Source organism: Lagopus leucura, unplaced genomic scaffold (genome assembly GCF_019238085.1).
Source record: "Lagopus leucura isolate 7727_CA_CO unplaced genomic scaffold, USGS_WTPT01 Super-Scaffold_100045, whole genome shotgun sequence".
Lineage (NCBI taxonomy): Eukaryota > Metazoa > Chordata > Aves > Galliformes > Phasianidae > Lagopus > Lagopus leucura.
Window position 1 is genome coordinate 1,971,680 of NW_024962292.1, and position 23,324 is coordinate 1,995,003.

At 50.3% G+C, this 23,324-nt stretch overlaps 1 protein-coding gene across 3 annotated transcripts in view; it reads left to right on the forward strand.

Annotated features, from left to right (window-relative positions):
- The first annotated feature begins 2,510 nt into the window (after nt 1–2,510).
- The window catches only part of LAMA5 (laminin subunit alpha 5), a 78,930-nt gene continuing 58,116 nt past the window's right edge, over nt 2,511–23,324 (forward strand). For all 3 annotated transcript variants that reach the window (XM_042884828.1, XM_042884829.1, XM_042884830.1), the window contains exons 1-2: nt 2,511–2,813; nt 7,980–8,132. In XM_042884828.1, coding sequence (XP_042740762.1) covers nt 2,526–2,813; nt 7,980–8,132 — 441 coding nt within the window. In that variant the 5' untranslated portion in view covers nt 2,511–2,525. The remainder of the gene's footprint in view (nt 2,814–7,979; nt 8,133–23,324) is intronic.

Consider the following 23,324-nt stretch of genomic DNA (forward strand, 5'->3'; position numbering starts at 1 on the left):
AGCGTGTACAATTATAAAGCTGGAGATGAAGGCTGCTGCTTGTTCCTGCAGCTTGTGTTGGTTCCATTCCAGCTCAGGTGGGATCAATTCTGAGCACCCAGTAGCTGCTCTCGTGTCTTGCCCTGTGTCAGGAAGTGTATATGGAAATGGTGATCTCCGGGCAATGCTCTTAGGTCAGCACAGAGGAAACACATTCCTTCACACTGCTTGCAGCAGAGCAGCAGAAAAGTAATTAAATCTTCCTTAAGATAACGAGTCCCTGACCCCACATAATGCGTGGTACAGAAACCATATGCTCTGCTGTTTCTCTAGTCTCAGACACTGACAGCTCTGAATGCAGAGGTACCTTGCTGGGAAACACCACAAGTAAGGCACAGCTCCTCTTCCATTGGACATGCATTGTTTTTCCTAGAGTGAAGAGCATCTGATTTCATTTCTCTATGTAATAAGCAATATAAAGCCGGGTAATTCCTTGGTATTACTGCTGAATTACTCAGCAGGCTTCTACTTTGTGGCACAGGTTAAGAGGGGATGTGGGTATGGGAAATGTTTTGCTTGTAATTTGCTGAATCTTTGCTCAGGTTTAAATGTTGGGTTCCCTAATTGAGGTAAGATTTAGGAGAAAGAGCCTGCTGTGTTTCCAATGGGGGCTTCTGGCAAGCTCCTTGTGGTCCTGCAACCTGTACGGAGGCAAAAATAACGACTTCAGTAAATCCTGGATGCTGCAGCGGCTGCGACAGCATGCTCAGTATCTGAGCAGCATCACCAGAAGCTGAACTGTTCCTGTTCTGCCTACATTTGATGGTAGTGGGCCGGATTGGAATGGCAAAGTCTTTTTGTGAGTGTGGGACTGTGGGCAGCAGCTGTGTGGAGCCCAGCGCAGGAGCGCTGACGCCACCCCTGCAGCCCCAATGTGCTCTCAGCCCTCTGCTCCCAGCGGCTGCGCGGTGCCCAGGGCTGTGGGGCGGCCTTTGATTCTGCTCCTGTGGCTGAATCCGTGCCACAAAGCCCACGTGCTCGCAGTGATCTCACTCTGGATGGATGGTTCACTTTCCTTAATTGCATTTTGGAAGGGTGATTAATTACGTGCCACAGCGTTACCACTAGAGGGATTACGGATATTAGAGCGGCCCCAGTGTTTTGCTTTGAAACTCTCTCGTGGGGGTGGGAGAAAATGATTTTCCTAATCTGTGCCCCGCTTTCCTGGTTAACTCTTCTGCTGTTTTCACAGATGCCACGGGGGATAAGCAGCTAATTAATATGGTGTTTGATAAAGTTGAAGGAAGTTTAACCCCAGCTCACTGAAGTGCTGGTTTCCTGTTCATAACCATGTTGGTTAACGATTACTGCGCTCAGAGGCGGCTGTTCCACTCTCCCCAGAGCAAGCTGTCCATTGCAACATGCGCTTTAAAGGGCAGAGACCGCCCATACTTTCTAAAAGAATTTATTTTCAAGGGTTCTGTTTAGCCTTTTAATTGTGTACTCATCTGCTGCATATTAAGACCTTGCATAAAGTGGGTAAATGGGAAAAATCTCCCAAGAGACAGACAGCAGGAAGGGGTTAAAGGAGCCTGGATGCCGGTGGGGAGCCTTCCTGCCCCAATGGCTTTGGCAGCTGTGCTCAGTGCCTCACACCATGCTGTGTGCACTGGTATGACACCAGGGCCACCACGTGCCATGGTGGCACAGCTGGCACAGCTGGATGCGGGCTGCAGCCCTGCACCTCCCGCTCTGCTGCTGGCATTTGGGTTCCTGCAATCTGACATTATATCACTGAGTGTTCATCCATGAGCTGCCTTCCCCCAGCAGTACAGGAGCACAGTGCTGACAGTGCTCCTTAGGAGCCTTGGGGACACGAGGGATATTGGGAGCAGAGCGATGGGGAAGGGTGGGTCAGTAGTGCTCCTTTCCTCTTAGCTAAGGAGGCAGAGCCAGTCCCCAAGGGGCCGGCCTGCCTGCCTGCCTGCCTTTGGGGCAAAGAAGGGCGATTTTTCACTGTCCACATTAAACAAACAGCAAACCTTGAGGAGAGTGAATGGGACTTGGGGGCCTTTTAACGTTCTGTTAATTAGTAATAGAGCTTTTCCCGGAGATAAACCAATCCATTGGTTAATGGAGTTTATTAATGCACTACAACACCGGCGAGCAGGAGGAGGGCAGCGCAGCCCCGCGGCTACAATAGACACATTGTTTCCGCGAAGATCCCGTCCCTTTCATTTTTTTTTCTTTCTTTCTTAGGGAAAAAAAAAAAAAGGGAAAAAAAAAAATCCCTTCATCCCATTTAGCCTCTCCTCCCCACATCTCGGGGCGGTTCGCAGGGCGAGGCCGGTTTCGGGTTTGGGGAGGGGGGGATGGACGGGACCGGGGCCCCCGGAGGCGGTGCGGGGCGGGCGGCTCCTCCCCGCCGCTGGGGCTGAAGTAGCGCGGGCGCGACGACGCGGAGCGCAGTGCGGGACGGGAGCGGGGAGAGACGCCGCTACCTTTCCCCCCCCCCAACCCCCCGCTACGAGGGCGGCTCGGGGAAGATGGCGAGGGCTGCGGAGCGGGGGCTGCGGCTCCTGGTGCTGCTGCTGGGACTCGGAGCGGGGCTGCCCGCCGCCGCTCGCCCGCCCGCCTCCTTCCCTGGCGACGTGAACGGGCACAGCCTCCACCCGCCCTACTTCAACCTGGCCGAAGGCACCCGCATCTCCGCCTCCGCCACCTGCGGCGAGGAAGCGGCGGGGACGGCCGGCAGCCGCCGTGCCGTGGAGGATCTGTACTGCAAGCTGGTGGGGGGGCCGCTGGCGGGGGGGGACCCCAACCAGACCATCCAGGTAGGGGGCCGAGGTCGGGGATGGTCGCGGGGCTGAGGGCCGCGTCCCTTAGGTATCCTCTCCGGGTCGGTTTTGTGCTCCGTGCCCCCAACCCTTCACGTGCTCCCTGCTGCTGGGCTGTGCACGTGAACGAAGCTCTCCGAGTTCCCATGGCGTGATTTATAAAGGACTCGGAGCTTCGCGTCGGTGCGATGCCGGGCGAGGCTCCCCGGCCCTCTGCCTGCACGAGGATCGCTGGGGCGCGCGTGGGGGGCGGATGGCCTCGTGGGTCCGAGTTCTGTTCCTTGGGATCGGTGTGGGATTGCGATGAGCAGAAGGTGAAGAAGGCGCGTTTATCAGGTGGCTGATCTCAGGGATCCCATTTCAAGCAGAGCAGAGGGAGCTCGCAGCCAGGAACGGGGAGGGCAAAAGGTGCTGTACAGCTCTGGTCCTCTTCTAAGGAAAGTAGAACTGTAAACCAGTTGTAGACCACGAGCAGGGACTCCAGACCTGCTGCTGCCTCTTCCCTTGGAAAAGCTGCTGAGTTCCCACGTGCAGCCTGCAGCTTAACCACCAGCCCTGCCGTGTGTTGCTGTGAGACTCCGGGTGCCTGGCACCTGTTGCAGTGCAGCAGCACAATGTGATGGTGATGAAGAGCAAAGATCTGCCAGCTCCTTAAGCAGAGCCTTTCTTGGTCCTTTTGTTAGGGCTGCCTTTGTTGTGGGATGAGCTCTTGAAGCATTTTTGTCATTCTGACTGCATTCTCCTGAGTCAGTGCTCTGCTAGGAATTTTCCTGCTGTTGTGTTTACAACGTGGGATTTTGTCCTTTTTGTCATAGAAATTGTTGAAGTTGTTACTGGAAGGCAAACGCTGGCATAGTCTCCTCTGAGCCTTGCTGCTTTTTAAACTGATCTGTTTCATTCTGCTGTGCTGTAAATTAGTGCAAATCGAGCTCTGTTGGGAGACAGTAGGGACCTGAAATAGTCCCTAGGAAAGTGAAATAGTTGTGCATATACATCATGCACGTGAGTTTTCATACTGGAAGGCAGTAAGGAAAAGTAAAGAATAACTGCTTCTATGTGCAGTTGAAAGAAAAAAAAAGTGAATAATGTGCCAATCAAAACTAGGAGGGTAAGATAAAGCTGGTAGATGTGAGCCTGGATGGCTGGATGCTGATGCTGGGATGCAGCACATGGGTTGCTCCACCCAGGAGCTGCAGCTCCTCCTGAGCACAGCCCATCCCTTGGTACCGTGGGGGTCACATCCTCCTGCCTTCTGCCACCCAATGGGGCTCCTTGGCCACAGATCTGTTCCAGCTGCCTTTTCTGTCCCTGATGCAGCTCTGCACAAGTCCCTTTGATCCAGTGCTGCTCCCCAGGCTGAGGCTCTGGTTGGGCTGAGGGCTTTAGAAATATCCCTTTGTGGCAGCTTTCCGTGAGCACAGACAGACCTAGCTGGGAGGAGAGGAAGCAAGTGGCTGAAGCAGAGGTCAGAGCTCCTCATTCAACCACCTTAGGGAGCTCAGCACTCCTTGGTGACCAAAGCAATGGGGGTGTGGGAGGGAAGTGTTCTATTTAGGCAGGCTGAGGTGACAGTAATGAGCTCTGTGTGCATGTCCTTGGTGCTTGCTTGTCCCACCGATCCCTTCCCTTACCCACCTGCCTGCTCTGCTGTCTGGGCATGGTGTGATTGTGATAAAAATGGACTCTCCATCAAGAAGAATGCCTTGTGGGACACCCCAAGGGTCTGCCTGTTAGTGTGGAGAAGGGGCATTTGCTTGAGTGAGGACCCAGTGTAGCATTATTGCAACCATCGGTTCAGTCCATCCTGTGTTCTGCTTGTTGTCACTTGACGCTGCAGTAGACTTCCAGGAAAGAGTTTTCATTGACTTGAAAGCCTAATATTCTAAAAATGTCGATAATCAAACTTTCTAAAGTAATACTGCCCTAAAGGCACTTGCAGTGTTTTTGGCACAGCTTGTGGGAAGGCTCTGAACCTTTTCAGGGAGTTTCCTTTGCTTTATTCGGGGCTCTCTGGCAGAAGACAGCAGCTCTAGCTGCAGGAGGCTTTTCAGGCTGTGAGGGTGTGATGAAGAACGCTGCTGAGGTGTGCTGAGAGGAATTGTGTGGAGCTTTGCTGCCCTCATCCCAGTCACTGATCAGCATGGGCAATCCCACTTTAATGCAGAGTGAAGATGAGACAAAGAGGAGATATTATAGGCTCGTTATCCCCATGGAGCTTTGCTGAGGGTGCCTGTAAGCTGTCTGTTCCAGGGTAGAGACAGTTCTGCTGCTTCCAGCAAATCAGGCTTATGGATGGTGGCTTGGTTTCAGCTTAATACAACAATAAGGCAGTTATTAACATTAATTGAGGCAATTACATACCTTAAAACTTAAAAACCTTGCTCATTTAAATCAATACTTCTGCCTTCCTTTGCAACTCATCTTCCCTCAAACCTTGCTGCTGCAAAGGACTCCTTTGCTTCTTAAGTCATACAACAGAGCTGCACCTGCCTGAGCAGCACACTGCTCACAGGAGGTCCTATCCAGGTGTTACAGCAGCTGAGATCTGGATCTCCTCAGTACCAACCTGCTCAGTACTTGGGTGGCTCCTGGTGGCAGTGCTCCTGGCCATGCTGTGCTCACCCATGGGCAGTGTCTGTCTAGCCCCATCTTTCTGCATTCCATGCACAGCAGAGGGAGATGGCTCAGCCCGGGGGTCTCTGCAGGTTGGAGGGCTGGCTGCTGTGGAGCCTCTGAGAGTCTCTTCTGTGCTTGTGTTTGAAAGGACTGGAGCTTTTTGGTCTAACTGCAGCTGGGTAATTGCCCGTGAAAGAGACAGCAGATGAGACAGCACCTGCTTGGCTGTGTGAGCTGTGTTGCTTGTCAGTAAAGATAGCCCTGGGAGCAGCTTGTGAACATACACTTTTATCTGGAATAGCACCTTCTGCTTCCCATTTCCTGCCCCATGTCTTTGCCTCAGCAGCCCTGTGATCACATCCCCGTGGTTTTGGGATGAGGCTGGGGCAGGGCTGTACCCCAGCACAAAGCTCTCCTGGGGGCAAGCATGCCTGCAGAGCACCAGGCAGCCTTTGTGTGTAAGGGAAATAGCTCCTATTGATGTGAGGGGAATGGGATCAGGCTTTGCAGGGCTCTGGAAGCTGCCCTTTATTCAGATGTTCCTCCTTATCTCCCTCCAGTTACAGTTTGCTTTGATAGTGGAGTGTTTGTGCCCTCTGAGCTGCCTTGCAGCCTCCTGGTATTGCTGGAGCTCTTTCCCTCACGTACCTTGGTGATGTCTATGCCCCTGCTGCTCCTTGAGCCTGCTGTCCCCCCTGAGCCTGCAGCTCACAATTTCTTTTTAATTAAAATCCTCTGCTGATGTCAGACACTCTCATCTCCCCGTAGAGACCTGGCATGCTGTGCAGGAGCGTGAGCTGCTTTAAAGTACAAATAGCTAGGAATGATTCACATGAGGATTAGGTCTGGGTCTAACAAAATAGCTAATGAGCAAGTGGTGCAGCAGAGGGGCCAGTGATGCTTTTATCAGCAAACCTGGCTCAGCTGCTGACACGTTACCCATGGGCAGCTAACCCTGCAGGCAGCCCAGCATGGGGAGGGATAACATCAGCATTACAAATGCATAACAGCTGATCCTAATTTTTAGTCCCCTCTTTGCTAAACTCGAGTTGGCTGTCACCTGTCCATGTGAACTTTGGGTTCAAAATGGCTTTCACATCTGTGGCAAGAATTTAAAGTATGAAAACACTTTATTTTTTGTTATTTATCCTCATTTTGTAACCTTGCCTTGCTTCTCCCCCCACCTTACTGTGCAGTAGAAATTTCCACACAACCTGTTGCACCGGTTCCCCTTAAAGGTTTGTGCTTCACAGTGGGTCAGTTTTATCTGGTCTGCATTCCCTCCTCCTTCCCTGCGTCCTGCAGCAGAGCTCCCCTCTGTACATCATGGCCACCTGGTGCTTCCATCTGCCCCATTCTTTGCTCTGGCACTTCTCCATTTGCTATTTTCATGTTTCCAGAAGAATTAATTAAAAGGCATGTTTATTTGACACAATTTGCATTGCATAATTGCCCGCAAATAGCATGGCTGTGGGGAAGAATGTGGGGAATTCTCCGTTTCTTGTGCAGTGCAATTCCTGCAGAGGTTGGGGCAGCTGGAGAATCACAGCCCCATGGCTCTGCCTTGCCTCTGCCTTGGCAGGGGGCAGGCAGGAAGGAGCCTAACTGCCTTGAGAACTTGTACTGGATGTAATATTAAAGCAGGCAGCAGCTGGGAGAGGCAGCTTGCATGCCTGGGAATAGCTGCACCTTTTAAAGGAAGACTGCCTGGAACCTTCCGGGCTGTCTGTGGCAGCAATTCAAGCGACAGAAGTGATGCTCCATGAACCAAGTAACTCCCTGATGTACAGGGCTTCTTGCAGGGTTCCTTAAGAGTGAGTCAGATTCAGCTGCCTGTTCAAGGGGAAAGAAAGACTTGCCCTGAGCAGCTCAGGGCTTTGTTTGACGCAGCTCAGCAGGGGCTGCTCAGGTTGTGGAGCTGTTTTCTCTGGCAGTGTGTCCAGGGGGCTGACAGCCACCACGCTGCCAAAGCAAGACAAGAGGGTCTGTGAGTGCAATGGCAGTCAGGTCCCTGGCTGGGTGACAGCATGGGCTGTCCCTTCCTGGCCTTGCATTGTGGCATCACCAGCGTGAGGGTCTTGGCTGCCACACTATTAAGCTTGAAAATGGAGCTGAAAGACTGTACTTGTGAAATGAATAGGTTGACAAGCAGCAGATTGCAGGGAGCTGGGCAGAAGAACTGGCAGCCTGGGTTCATAGTGACTGAATGGTGTGGGTTGGGATCTCTGGGTATTGCCAAGGCTGTGAGTGGCAGTTCAGCAGAGCAGCCCTTGTGGCACTGGAGCTCAGAATGGCAATGCACAGTGCTTATGTGAAATACAGAAAGGGTGCTTATTAGGGCAGTCAGAACTGTACACTGAGTTATTGTGGGTTTTCAGAGCTTTCTTACGTTCATTTTTCAGTCCCTGCTCTAAATTGGTGCATACCAAAAGTTTATACATTTATTCACACTGTATTCTGAACTGTTCTGGTACCTGCCTGCTTTGTGCCATGCTTTCCTGGCCACGGTTAAATGTTTGTTGTTTTATTTTTTGTGCTTTCCCTCAGGGCCAGTACTGTGACATCTGTTCCTCAGCAAACAGCAACAAGGCACATCCCATAACTAACGCCATCGATGGGACGGAGCGCTGGTGGCAGAGTCCCCCACTCTCCCGTGGGCTGGAGTTCAACCAGGTCAACGTCACTCTGGACCTTGGACAGGTAACCCAAGTCCTTCTCAGTCATGTTGTAGGTCGTGCTTTGCTGGCAAGGACCTGTCCTCCCGTTCTTCTTAGGTTCATCAGTAGATGGTTGGAAGCTGGAAGGGTGAGATGTAACCTTATCTAATCCAGGGCAGGAGGCTTTGTTAAAACTGTAAAGTTATTTGAAAACATTAAGTCCAGGCTGAAAATCTTTCCCTAAAAGACAAAGAATGACAGTGGATGCTTGGTCTCTAATTCTGGCAAGTCAGAGGGAATTAACATTGTAATGGCGATGGCTGCCAGCCCACAGCCCTCCTTTGCTGCTCCCATTCAGTCACAGAAGCATTCCTCTGGAAATGGGTTATTCTCTCAGACCTTCCTTGGCTTGGGAAAGATGTCAGCATCTGATGCTGCAGGAACTGAAGGGGTCACAGACCGGGGGCGCAAAGGTCTGAGGGGTGAGGGCTGCTTGCTGCTATGTGGCATTACTACAGAGGGGTGTTCTGTTCCCCAAGCATCTCTGGGGGGGCTGTCCTGTTTGGAGGGCAGTTTGGAGGGAGACAGCAGTAGTGAAGAGGGGAGGAATGGGCTGTGTCATATGCAGACCTGTGCTTTGAATAACAACCTTGTTTCAAATCACAGGATCACCCTACAGTCTGGAGTTGAACTCAATGATCCTTATGTGTCCTTTCCAATTTGGGACGTTCTGTATTAAATGGACCTAACAGTTGTGCTGCTTGGGATGGTTCAGCTCTGGGATGGGTAATGTGGCTGCTGTGATTGCTCAGGGGCTGAGTGCCCCCTTAGTATAGGAACTTGCACTGATTGTGGTAATTTCAAGTCTTGTCAGGCACTGAAGCTTTGCACTGACCTTGCAGACAGCTTTCAACCACTTGAATGGAATGAAAGCTCATTTGTCATCATTCTCTGTCAGAGGTCTGACTCCAGCACTGCAGCTGTCTGGAGCTGAGCTATACATGGCACCACCAAATGTCCTCTGGTGCCTGGGGCACTGTGTGTCACACAAGAGCTGGGTGGGCACAGCTTTCCCAGGCAGCACACAGCATGCCAATCCTCTTAGCCAGTGTAGCATCTTGGCAGCATCTCAGGTGGCTTCCAGCAGGCAGGGAGTGCTGAGGGTGTGCTTGCAGTCTCTGCACTCTGTACCCTGGGATGGAGTTGCATGATTACTCCTATGAGGTTGGTAGCACAGCTTGCATCTGGTGGGGAGCTCCTCTGGGGCTACAGCTCACTCAGTGACACTTCTGCCTTTGCAAAATGAGCACTTGTTGCAGCAGGAGTATGAACCTAAAGGATCAGTGTTCAGTGGCTTTCTCTTAATGTATGCCCATGTTGCACATAATTGCTGTAATAGCCTGTTTGTACTCCTAGGGAGAATCAGTTCTTTGCTTTTCCCTCCTTTGTTTTGGTGGGTCAGGCAACAGAAACGAAATGCTAGTAAATCACTAATTTCCTCTTCTTGAAGTTGAGACTGATGAAAAGAGAGGAAAAGAGGAATTCTTGGGACCCAGCAAGGTCTGCAGGGCGAGAGCTGGAGCAGACTGCCTGGCAGCCAGGTTAGCAAATTCCTCAGATACCTGTGAAACTGTGCAGGTAACACCCTCACAGGCACGTCTGAATGCAGGCTTTTTTTTTTTTTTTGGCTGACAAACAAGTCCTCCCCTTGCTCCATATAACCCTCTGGGGAGCTCTTGCACCAATTAAGATTTAATTTAAGGAACTGATGGCTATGGAAACTTTTTTGTCCCTCTGGGGAATTGCTAGTGCCCAGAGTGCACACAGCATAGAGCTTCAATGGAGCATGGTGGGAGATGATGGTGTCAGCCCCCTCCCTTCCCTGTGTCCCTGCTCTTTGTCCCTCCTGTGCCATAAGTGCTTAATTACTGGTTGGAATCGAGTTTCTGCAGCGTTTGGCAAGGCTGTGGCAAGTAGGAGAGGGGCAGTTAATTAAGCAGCCTGTTGGGCTCTGCTTTTGCTGGCTGGGAACTTGTTCTCCTCACGGGGATGTTAAAATCAGATCAGAGCTCCTGCCACAACAAGGGGAGGTTGTGCCTGGTTATCTGCTGAGGGGCTGGGGTCTGATTTGCTTCTGCTGGTGCTGTTGTGGGGAGGGGTGATTTATCTTTATAGGGTGAAAAGCTGAAAGAGAAGTCAGTGATGGTTCCTATGTCAGGCCTGACTGGGAATCAGAAATAACACAGACTGCTCCAAGGAGCAAAGTGAAATGGGTTTTGGGAGCTACTGGGGGTAGAAGCTTGAATAGGGAATACTTGTTTTATTTTCCTGCTTTTAATCATGAGCTCATGCTTTGCGCTTTAATATGGTTAGGATGAATGGTCGGGTGACTGCATGGGTTTGTATGCAGCCAAATTCAGCACTGCAGCACCATGGTGGAGCACGGTTCTGGTTTCACGGGCTGGAACAATTGGAGGATGCCATGCTCAGGGAGAACACCATTGTACATTGTGGTACTGCTGTGCTCACAGAGGGACAAGAGACCGTGACTCACGGTCACTGTGGAGATGGTCCCCTGTGATCCTGCAGTGGGTGGAGGGGAGGAAAGGGTGTGATGGAAACTTATTCTTTTTTTTCTTCCCCCCAAGTAGGTCGCTTGAGTCAGAGCTGACAGAAATCAGGAGGCTCGCAGAGCTATGAATGGCTGGCGTCCTGCCAGGGCTGACATCTTCCTTGCGTGAAGGTGAACCCAGGCCAGCCCTTCCCTGAGATGTTTATGGATAGCCGGTGCTTTATGGTAAACTCTGGGGAGAGGAATGCTTGCGGTCGTGCAAGAGCAGGAGCTTCGTGCCAGTGCTTGCTGGAGGTTAATTACTGCTGTGAGACGGTGATGGGATTGCATCCCCCACCCCCAGAGCCTGGTGACACTGGGGAACAGCAGAGCCTCCGACTGAAGCTTTGCAGGGAGTTTTGATTTACACGCCTCAAGCTATTTAACGCTTGTTGTAGTCAGGAATGAGATTTATGTCTGAAAGCCTCGATGTCAGGGGTAAGCTTCTGGCAGGGCCCTGCTCCCCGGCAAGGAGCATCTGAAATGAAGGAAGGAAATGGCCCGGTGTCTCATTAATGAATATTAAGTTCTGGACTGGGTGAAAATGTCAATTGGCCTAATGCTGGAGGAACACTGCTGAATGAGAGCACAGCACCTGGCATGTCACAGCGCTATAAAATCTTCTCTTTAGTTTCTGTCTTCCTGTGGCTGTTCTGTTCAGATGAAAATAAAGCAGGGCTACTCCAGGCTGCCTCTGGGATGGCAGCTGGAGGAAAGGGCTGAGCTGTCCTACCTGTCCCCAGCAAAAGCCTTCAGCACAGAGATAAATCTGTTTATTACTTGGCTTAGTTAATTCGGAACTTCTTGGTGAATAAACTTGTTAAATCTCAGGAGAGAGCTCGTGGTTATCATAGCATGGAGCATTCCCTAAGCCTGGGGTGGGATGGGATGATGGCCATCAGAGAAGGTATTTCAGCTTAAAAACCTCTCTGTTCTCTCACCTTCTTCCATTTCCACCCTTATTTCAGTTGCTGTGAGATTTCTTGTTGCAGCTGGGTGATATCACTGATGCCTGTTGCCCTCCATGGTATCCTGTTCTTTCTTGCTAGACGCAGAGGGAAACTTAAAATGAATCTCTCCCTTTCCTTCCCCTTAGTGGGGATGTCTTCTGCATTCCTGTTGTCAGCACACATCTCCAGCAAATGCACAACTTCCTCTTGTCCCAGGACCATGCACTGCTGTATCTGCCTGGCATGTATTTCTCAGAAAGTGTTGCAAAAATGGGGCAATATTTGAGGATTTTTGTATGTAGTTCTCACTTAATTGTCGTTGAATATTTTTTTTTAACTGTAAGGACTCCTAGTTCATCATTGTGTTGGGGCACTGCTGTGGGAAAGGGGTAGGAGGGCTTAGCAGCATTTATGGTGGGGTTTTGCACCTTAAGTAAGGGGCTGGGGCGTAAAATCTCAAACAAAGGCCTTTTTTTTCTCCAAACAGTTCTTTGTGTCTTGGAGCAAAAGCAGTATTAAAAATAAAGCATGTTAAGCAGGCTGAGCAGAAATCCTTCTTGCTTTCAACAGCTGAAGCAACAGCCTCTTCTCCTGTGTGGAGTCCTCTGCAGTTGCCTGATCTCCAAAAGGAGACTGAAATCTCTATTCACTTAGCAGCTTCTAAACTGCAGCTCCCCACCTGGAAGAGCTTGTGGCTCCCTTAGGAGCCTGCTGAGCACTGCTGTTCCCACATGTGCCCCGCTTGATGCTCATGTTAGCGCTGCTTCCCTGGGGAAAGCTGGGAAGGTGTGAGTGTGAGAGCAGCGCTGGGGCTGGCGCTGAGCCCGCCTGCGTTGTTCTTCTCCCACTGTATTTCCTCCTTTATTGTTTTAAATACTTGCTTGTGAAGGCTGTTTTTCCAAAGTTCCAGTTCCCCTGACCCAGACCCAGCAGCCTTCCCCCCCCCCCGAGTGAGGGAGATTTTTGCCTTTTCTCAGCCCTTCCTGTGCTCGCTGCCAGCTCCCACAGGATTCCTGGCTCCAGTGGCTGTGCGAGAGCCACTCAGGTGAGCAGGGAGTGCCTGGCTGTTAGCCAAGCAGGGTGCTGTGCTCCAGCAGCAAGAGCAAACCCATCCTCGTCCCATTCATCACCCTTGCCAAGTCAGATGCCAAGTTCCCATTTCCAGGATCCAGAGCAGCCAAGACTGAGATCAGGTTTTTTTTTTTTCCTTTTCTTCTTTGTTACTGCTGTTGCTGTAGGGGAGCAGATGTGCAGAATATCACTTTGAGGTAAATCATGGGTGGTACGAGTTAGAATTCTGTGTTATGTTTACTTCAGTCATGAAGCAGTACTGCTTAAAATCACTTCTCTGCATCTGAGTAATTGGTATTTCACTTGGACTATTTGATTTCCCCAAAAACTGCGGTTGCCTGGCACATCTGCCATGCTGCTGGCGCTGAGAATAGGGCAGCTGGTGGGGCAGTAGGCTCTGAGCACATCACTCAGCGTTGTGGCACCTTTTGTGCTCTACAAGGAGGCTATTTCTGCCTGTCCTTTTTACATCTTGCACAAACGACCCTTGTGCTTCTACTGCTTAATCTTCCCAAGGCTCTGCCCAGACCTGAACCAGCTATGGGGAACTCACGTGTTAAAAAATCCAGCCTCAGCCTACCCCCCCCCCCCCCCCCCCCAGCTCCAGGTAGCAACTGATGAAAAGATAATTACTGTTTCTAAAGAAAAGAAACTCGTGCAATTCTTCCAGTGTAATTTCTTCCTAGGTTGCTTATTATAAATTGTTGCTTATTTTTAATTTCTTTGTGATGAGAAGCAAGGTGGCTCGTGCTCCCCTCCTGGCTGGGCTGCCTGTTCCTGCCCCGCTCCCTGGGATTCCTCAAAGATTAGGAGAAAGCCTCCAGGCGAGCTGGGGAGAGGTCAGGCAAGCTGTGAGCTGGCATATGGGAGGCTTTGCTTTGTAATGAATAGCTGGAAGGCAAGCCTTGTAATTTCTTGCTGTTCTCCTGGAAAGTGCCTGCTTGGCTGGCCTGGTAAACAAGCGTGTGCCTTGGGTCGGGTGTGAGTGTGCTCTGGGGTTGGCTTTGTCTGCCCTGTTTATGATTGCACCCGGCAAGTTAAAACCAACCAGAGCCATCTGGGTCAGCCTCTGATTACTGGAGAGCTGTGTTTTTCTGCTTCAGACAGAGCTGATTTGTAAAGGTCAGGGTACACAGTGGAAGCAGAGCTTCACCACTTTGACACGGAGTGCAATGATGTCCAAGCACTTGGCTTTGTGTTTTCTGTAATTTTGCTTGTCCTATCTCCAAAAACCGGAACAATGCATTTATCTCTGCCGCTCTGTGTGCAGCCTGTCACCAACCTGGAGCCTGCAAAGCTCCAGACTGATGGGTACAAAGCTATTTGCTGAACACCCTCTTGGGTCTGTGCTGTGGCTGTGGCCTATAGATGCAGCCCAGACATGGGCTGGGAAATGCACTCATCTTGTGGCATCACACACTTGATACCACTTGATCCAGACCACAATGAGAAGTCTCTCAAGTGAGCAGCTGCTGCTTCCTAGGAAAGCTTTCTGGTAGCTGTTCCTGCCCTCCATAGCTCCATCATAGTCCTGATCTCTCTCAGACCCCACTGGCTAGTGTGGAAGCTGCTAAGTATGCATCTGCCCAGCCAACTCCTGCTCTTCCAAAGCTGTTTTGTTTACCTTGCCCCACACCTCTCTTTCCATGCTCCATCACGCCTGGCTCAGCCCTGCTTTCATCTCTGCCTCATCCTTTTATTACAGTCATAAACATGGGCCCCCAGGCTATGCCTAGCCTTGATCCTTCGTTTCCTGTTTTCTGGATTCAGTACTCCTCAAATTCCAGATCTCCCTTCCCCTGTGTGGTGCCAAGCAGTGCAATAAATAGTGCATTGTTGATGGGTGACAAAAGAGAGACCAGCAGGAAGGCACCAGGTGAGAGGCAGTGCCTGGCTGATGGGGCAGGAGAGTCTCTCTGAAGGCTTCTGAGCGGGCTGAGGACAAGCAGTAGCTAACTGGGGAGTTGTGGTCTAATCACAGAGAGCTGGTAATTGAGTAGGTGCTTCTTGAGGAATGCTGAGGGGATGGATAGAGAGAAGAGGTAGGAAGAGGGATGTGTGATATGGGGAGATCTAAAGAGGCGGACAGGACCTGGCACATGGGTGACTGCACAAGGCAAGGGCAGTTTGGTGGCTTGGAGCTCCCTTGGATGAGATCACCAGAGACTTACACAAGGCCAGCAGGAATTACTTTGTTTTGAGCTCCATAGAAGGGGTTGCCAAGTGTGACTATAAAAAGGCTTTTGTTACTATGAGGTCACTGGTAATGGAAGGTGGGTCTGTGTGATGCCAGCTTCTGTTGTGCGGCACAGGAAGCTAGGAAGCTTCCTCTGAGAGCTCTGGTCTTGCTTCACCAAGCCTGAAAGACGGCCATCCGCGGATAGGGAAAGCAGTGAGGGGCTGTCAGTGTCATTTAGGGACTCTGCATCCCCTTCTCTTCTCTGTCCTCTTCGAGACCTCAGTGATGTGAGGATGGTAATTTGATTGTCCTGTCCTTCCCTCCATTGACTAGCAGAGTGGAGGAGATGTTTGGCTTGGGGGGAACATGACTGTGGGAAAGGTGAGTGGCTCGTGGATGTGGCAGGAAGCATCATGCCTCTTGTTCCTGCTGTGTCTACCTCAAGAAACTGCGGCTGTGCCAGCTGGGTTAAGTTAGCCAAGCTCTGGTTGCAGAGATGCATTTGTCTGTGTTGAGTGGTGTGCAGTTGGAATAGTTTGTCAAAACAAGGTGCCTTTATCCTGGAAGAGTTGCATACATTGATGGCTTTTACGCTGTGCCTGTGTATGCTGAGAACAGTATCTCTGACGGAGCAGATTTACTGGCAGAGCTTTTATGTAAGAACTCAGCTCTACTTGGTGTCCTCTGCATGAGGATAAATTTTGCATCTTCTGCTTGGCATGCTGACTCTTTTTAGCAATTGTTTGCCTGACTCATGCAGTGACAAGCAAACAGCCAAACCCTGGGAGCTGCCACATTTTTCACACATGTTTTTAGCTGCTTTCTTTCTCGTTTCTTTCTTTTCCTGCTTGGATAAAGAGCACTGCTGAGCTCTCACACACGCAAATGCTCAGCTGAGCTCTATTTATGGGTTGCTATGAGTTTTCATCATTGTGGATTGAAGCGTGCCCTGTGACCAAAAAACTGTTAGCATGATGCTGCAGGCATCTCTTGGATCCAGTTAAATGCATATGATGCCAAGCCCTGATAGGAAGGAAAAAGAGTGGCTTTCTGGTATTTGAGCGCAGTTGTACGTCTGTGTTTATGGTTTGCAACTGCAAACAAATCTGTACCACTGTCTTCATTGTGGCTTTGCTGTTGTTGTCCTGCCTGTTTGCTAAAGCTGCTGCTTAATCCTTTTTCAGTCTGTTGCAAAGTCTGCATCCACCCAGATACAGAGTGGGCATGAAGATTGTGGCTGAACTCCAGGATAGGGTTTTTTTTTTTGTTCTTTATTTAACAGTAATTGCTTTCTGCCTTGACATTAGCTTACTTCAACTTTCAGTAAATGATGCTGCAGATACAAGGAGGTTCTTGGGGCGTGTGTGAGCACAAAGCCCACATTCTGATGAGCTTCATATGTCCAAACAGCAGCAAGAACCGCTGTGCAAACGCTGTAGCTGCAGACTGCTGGTGTTAGTGGCATTGGGAATGTTAATCCTGCTGTGGCCCTGGTATGTGCTGCTATTGGGTCAGTTAACCTGGCTCTGAATGGCAGTATCATGGTGAGGAAACTTGCTGACAAATGCTAACATAGTGCATGGCTCTAGTGCAGATTTTTAAAAGAATAAGCTTGCTTGCACGTGTCAGGTTTGACGTTGTTGAAATCTGCTAACAATTGAAGCTTTAAACACAGTGTTGCTGAGGCTTGCAGGAACTGTGCAGAGGAATTACAAAAAATACAGCCACTGATACTGCTGAAATGTCTGGAAGCTTGATTTAATCTAGGCTTGGTGCACAGAGCTCATCCATGGTGCAAGAAGTCAGTTTCTCTGAGACTTTATTAGCAAATCCCCATGGTCCAACCTGGGAGCCAGAGCTCTGGGGTGTAATCCCTGCCAGGATTCCTATTCTGGAGGGAGGATGAAAAAACTGCTGAGGCAATGTGATCTGTGATGGCAAGGCTGTGTGCTCGGAGGGACCCTGTGGAGCCAGGTTTTCTACCTTTGCAGGACCTAGAGCTGCTGTGCCAGTGGCACTGAAAAGGACCTTCCAAAGTCACCGCCTGGCCCTGAAAATGGGCAGAAAGGAAATTGCTTTTGTGTCCTCACAGGGTTGGGATCATAAAGAGGCAGAAGTCCAATGTCAGAGTTGGAGCATCCGTATTCTCCTCCAAATCCAGCAGAGGAAAGATTCAGGTATATCACTCTTAGCTGCCAGCAAGTTGGAGCTCTTCTGAAGTTTGTGTGAGCCTTCAGCATTTGGCTATTTAAAACAGAATCCTTTCAGTGTCTTTGGTGGCATGCTGAGACCTCTCACTTGGTGCCAATTTTTAGCTTATCCATCATTTTCCCTTTCCTTCCCCTCCTTACCCTTCCCAAGTGCTCAGGTTTGTGACAGGATATCCACTTCATTCAAGAGAGTGGGGGAAATATTTGCTTGTAGCGTGGCCAGTTGCCAAGGCTGCTTTGTTCTCCCAGTTGCTGAAAGGACAGCCCAAGGAAACGTGCAGAGCTGGAGCTGGCATGCGACTTGGAGTGGATTTCCTGCAGCTCTGGAAGCATCAAGTGTGACACTGGAATTTTTTTTTCTTTTTTTGATCCCATAAATGCAAGGAAAGAGAAGGCTTGGGTGGGCTGCAGACAGGCTGGGTCTGAAATCCTCTTTGATGTGAAATTGCTGTGTCATAACTACACAAGTTGTGCCTTGCCAAGGTTAAATCAGGCTTTTTTTTTTTTTCTTATTTATTGCTGAGCTTGTGGCAGACCAGAGTTTTCAGCTGTGTGGGTAGGAAGATGGTTACTCCTGAACCACTTGCCACACTACAGCTGGGTGGCATCCAAGCCCTGCTGTGAGTGCAGAAAGCCTCTTTTGTAACAAATTCAGACCTGCAGTGGTGATGCCAAGAAAAGCAGTAAACTGCAGGGGCTGAGTTTTGGCTCCTTGGTGTGGTCCAAGTGCTAATGTCCATGGCTCTGAGTGCACAGCAGTGGGCTGCACAGGGAGGATGAGAGCTTTCACATAGTGAAACAGGTGCCTGGCTATTGGGGCAGGCTAGAATCATGAGCAGATCCCAGAGACAAGTATTCTTTTGTCTGGCTTCTCCATTTTGGTTGTGCTCATAAGAACGCTGACACTGTCTTGAGCAATGAATCTGCATTGCTGTTACTTACTGTAACTTAAACAGCGTGTAGAAGATACAGTCAGGAACACGTTTGCTCTGGATGCTGGGAATGTCCTCTTGAAAATGTGCTGTGCTTTGGTAAGTGTTAATAGAGGGTTTTTTTCCACCCTTCCCCCTTCCAGGTTTCTGAAGGCCAAAGTCTTGAAACAACTTAGAAAGGCTGCTAAAGCTGTGCTGATAAGATAGGCAGCAAATGTGCTGGAGAGCCTAACACAGGGACTGAAACATTTAAACTGTTTGCTTTTCCCTTAACAGTGTGAAAAATGAGTATGTCTCATTGAGAAACCTGGGGAATTGTGTACTTGGGGTAAGGGCTGCACCAAAGTGTTGTCCCTGCTTTATGTGGTCACTGGGGCTGGCAGCTGGTGTGCTTGGTTTGGGTATACTGGGTAGGAGGCTGGAGCTGGTTTGGGCTCCGTGACCCCAGTTATGATGGGCCCATTTACAGCAGTCTCTGTCCAGCCCTTTGAAGCATGGCACAGACAGGGCTGCTTGGACATCACAAGCATCTGCACAGCACCTCTCTATGGAATGTGCTGGCTGGATGTGTGCCATTAGTCTGGGGTGCCATGAGAATAGCAATGCCATTGCTTAAAGGTTTGTTTTTAACCTGCCAGAATAAGGATTAGTTGTGTGATGTTCCCACCCTGGATACGTGCTGCTCACGTGCCCATGCGCAGCCTTCATTTGCTGGTGGTCGGTTCTTTCAGCACTTTGTGCTTACACACCCAGGCCTTTTATCTCTGCTAAATCATAGCTTTCTTAAGCCCTTGTGGTTTCTCTAGCACTCCCTTATCTCTGTTCCTTTCCAGGGCTGGGCAGTGAGAGCAGGGAAGCAGGAGGGGCTGAGCAAGCTGTAAATGTGTTTGCACTGCAGTGATGCTACATGACTTACCAAGAAAGGCAAGGCTGAGTGTGGTAGAGCACCCATAGGGTTTGTGGGTTTTTCTGGCCTGCTGGGCAGCTGAAGTTCTGCAAGGCAATTCTTGGTTTTAGGATTTGAGGAAGTAGGGTTTGGAGCAGGTCCCTTCAGCACAAGGCTGATGTGAGTTGAGCTGAAAATTGGCTTGAAGGCTGCTGTCAAGTGACTGTATGGCTTTATTCCTGCTACCATGTCCTTCTGGCCAATCATCAGAATAAGGATGCTGTGAAGTTTGGGAACGGCACTTTGGTATTCATAGGCAGACTGGGACCTGGTAAGCATCTGCACTTGTGGTCTTTTGATGGGATGGAGCTCTGCTGGCCATTCAGTTGGCGACTCCAAGCACTGTCTGTAAGGTGGGTGCACCTGCTTTCATGAAGTCATGGTTTCTGATTAGAAGTGTTGTGGTTGTTGCTTTTGTTTTCTTTCCCTTTCCTACTGAAGGCATTCAGCAGAAGCTTTGCAGTGTGTGGTTACCTGGCAGCCCCTTGCTCTGGATCTCTGTGCCTATGGGTGTGTATATGGTGTTGCCCTCCGGTGACTGAACCTGCAGGGGTGGGAAAAACAAAGGATTTTACTGCTGCTCCTTGCAAGGCTATATTTCCTGACTGCTGGAGTGAGGGAGCACAGAGGCTGAGCTTTGCTTCCTAAGAGGGCATATTTGCTGTAGAGAAACATCACCATCCACAGTGACAGGCTGCAGCTCCACAGCTCACTACACCTTTGCCTTATTTTACATCCAGAATGGAAGGTTTGGGGCATGGTGCATCTTTGCACACTGTTGTACACTGTGCAACAACCTGTGGTTGTGTTTGGATGCAACATGACACCTGCTGTGATGCAGGCAGCAGCATGGATGTGGATGTCCTTTGAATAACATGCAGATAGTTGTCTAGCAGTGTTGGTTTTGCTCAGTTTATAAGGCATCTGACCTTTCTTTTGCTGAGCCTTTCAACAAGCCAATTTACAGCCTTGGAAGAGACCACCCAGTGTCTGCTTTCATGGGCAGCCGAGGGGGAAGGGAGCGAGCTCTTCAAAGAGCAGAGGAGGTGAAATCTCTACCACGGCCCGTATATTGATTTCATGAACTGTCAGGCTCGGAGTCAGATGCCAGCCTGCTTTGCTCTGATCTTAGCAGAATGTCACCCCATCCCTCAGCAGCAGAGGCTCGCAGCGATCGCATTTCCATGGGCAGATCTGATTTCTAGAGGCTGCCAGGCAGTGCTCCCTGGGAGCAGTGCTGGGAGCAATGCAGGGACTGCACCTGGCAGCCACACCATTGGGTACCACTGCCCACTGCATGGCTTTGGAGATGGGTGCCAAACAGCACAGATAGCTTGTAGCTACCCTGCTTGCATGGATGGTTTGCCTCCCTCCTTTGAAGATGATGACTCCTTGAAAGCAGGAGATCAGGACTCGTGTCTGGGATAAGTTGAAAGATGTTGTTTACAAGTGTTTATCCTGGAAAATATTTATAAATCTCCCCCTGGGAGCAGAACTTTGCAGCGCAGCCCCTTGGCCTGTCAATACAGCTATGTAATGCCTGTGAGCCAATCCCTCTTGGGGCAGCGTGCATCCTGCTGTGTGCTGCCACTCGTCCCCATAGCCACTTATTGTCCCCACAGTGCTTATATTGCTGTTACATGCAGTGAATGCTAAATTATATTCCCTGCTTTTAGGAGATCTGCAAGCATTCAGCAGAGAATGGAAGTTAAATGGCTGCTGTCTGCAGCTGCTGTAGAAATGTTTTGGGATATTCACACCAGGTCATTAAAAGCTTCTTGTTAATCTCATAGAAGCATGACATGTTACAACAGTGCTACTGCTGCTTCCAAAATAACAGCCTGGCTCCTTTGCTCCAGCTGTGTGGCTCAGAGGAGCGGTGTGGATGCGGTTGCTTTCTGCAGCAGTGCTGTGTATTCCCATCCCCACCTGCATCTGGGTGCTGCCCATTCCCATCCCGACAGCAGATCTGGGGCAGGGAGGCTGTGTGTCTGACTATTGGAGGCATGCTGATTGTGTAACCTGTGTTTATGCTGGGCCCACAAGTGCTGCTTGAATTGCCATTTTTCTTGTGTTGAGAGTATGGTAAATCCCCTCCCCAGTGATGCTATTCTCCAGGCAGAGTGGGGTTAGAGGCTTGGGTTTCTGTTCTGGCGGGACAGATCTCCTTCCACTTACAACACCACCAGGAAGGAAGAAATGTGAGATTGCTGCTGGGATGCTGCCTGTGATACCAGCTTTGGGGTTTATTTCACCTACATCCTAACGTCTCCATCTCACGTCAGCAGTGAAACCTGGTGTGGCTCAGCGTTCCCATCCCATGTGGCTCGGCGTCCCTGGGGCTGGGACAGGACGTGGGCACATTCACAGCATAGCTGCCCTGGGGTCAGGTTGCTGAAAGGGAGAGGGGAACAGGTGCACTGCTGGGCACACGGCCGGCATGGCACAGTGAATAGGAACTGCCAGGATCTGAATCTGGGTCATAAGCAGGTCCCCAAGCACACTGCTGTTCTGAGTGTTGGGGCTGGGGGAGGTTGGGCTGTGCCTCTTCCTCTGGTGCTGGGTACTGTCTGAGCAGAAGCACTAACAAGAGTAATGTTCCTTCTAGTTGGCCTCTTTCTGTGCTGATACATTTCTGAGCAGGATAGCTGGAGATGCACTGAAAGCATCAGCTAAGCAAAGCTGTTGCATTTGTACTGGACTTGTCAGCAGCTGGAGGTGCTGTCTGTAGTGAAAGGACCTGCAGGGCAGCCCTGGGGTGGGGTGGAGGAAAGCAAACCTCTGCATGGAGCAAGGTGAAGTGTCTGCAGGTGGCTGAGCTGTAGGAGCGGAGTGACTGCACGCGTCCACAGCGCGCTTCATCTTAATGCATTGTTTATTTGATGTCCTGTTTGTTCTGGCACAGCCTGGTTGCCTGCTGAGATTGATAACTGAATGCTGGAAAACAGCATGAGTGAATTCTGCTTCCAAAAAAAAAAAAAAAAAAAAAACCCTTCCATTTGCTTTTCTCCAAGTGGCTGGTAAGTTGCAGGCGGTGATGCAGTAAGGGAAGGGAGGCTTTTCACCCATCCCCAAGGCAGGGGAGATAGCACAGTTCATTTTGGAATCGCCTTTAAAGTCTTGGGGAGATAGGAGGCCTGAACAAAGGCTTTAAACTCAAGTTTCCTCACAGCTGCAGGAGATGGGGGAGTTATAGGATGTGGCACAGGGGAAGGCTTTGCCCTGACTGTGCCTTCCCTCTTTCCTTTAGAGCTGGGCCCTCAGAGAAGTGCCTGGGGGCTGCTGAAAGCGCAGCATAGGGCTGTGCTGGGGACAGTCAGCAGCCTGGCCCAGAGGGACTGCTGCAATCCCACCACATAGCGAGCCACCGATTTCCTGTTATTAGTTAAAATAACACAGCACATATTTAAAGAAAAACAACCCCGCGTTAGTCCTCCCTCTGAAAGAATTCGAACCTGTCATGAAATTTAGAAGAGGAACATTTTCCCAGGCAGCCCAGCAGAAGCAGAACAGTTCTGCCCTGGTCAGCTGCTCGCGCTTCTGGGAAAAGCAGGCATTGCATCTGGGAGCAGAGCTGCTCTGGGAGCACAAGGAGCAGGACCTGCTGCAGCCTCCGGGCAGAGCTGCCTCCAGCAGAGCCCCGTTTGGGCGGCCTGGCAGCAGCTTCAATGCGTTGTGGTTTGGAAATGATCAGCTCCAGGCCTCGGGGTGCGCTTAAGGAGTAAAGAGCAATAGGGGGACAACGTGTTTGGGATTTGGTTGAGATGTTTGGGCAGCTGGTGAGATATGGGGTAGGAATTAGAGTTCTCTGATACTTTAGTGGCTGACAGAAATAGTGCTGAAAATGTCTGCCTGGGGGAGTTGCTGGATTTCATTGAATGCAAGCAGCCTCTTTTCGCCCTACTGGAGCTGAGCTGCTGGGGGCAGTCCGAAAACACGCGGTTGGTATCGTGCTGATGATGCCATCTTATCAGCTCCTGCCTCTGAATTGTGCCCGGGTTTAACTGACACTTTCCCTGGGTCAGTCTGTGAGCGTTTCTCTTCCCCAGCAAACAAGTTTTCCAGATGCTTACTTTAAAGGGAAAAAAAAAAATAATAGGGATTTTCTTTGGCTACCTCTCCAGCTTCCAGCTGTTAAGTACTGGAAATGTGTTCCTCGTTATGTCCAAGAGAGAAATGCTTTTTTCTTCCGATTGGGGTGGCAGTAAATAATTCAAAACATAATGTGCTGCAGACAAGTGAGTTAGCAGCGTTTGTTTTCCGCTCAGCAGCGGGGTGGGAGCAGACACAGAGCAATGAACGGGGCTGGGAGTTGCTGAGCTCTTGTCGCAGTGCA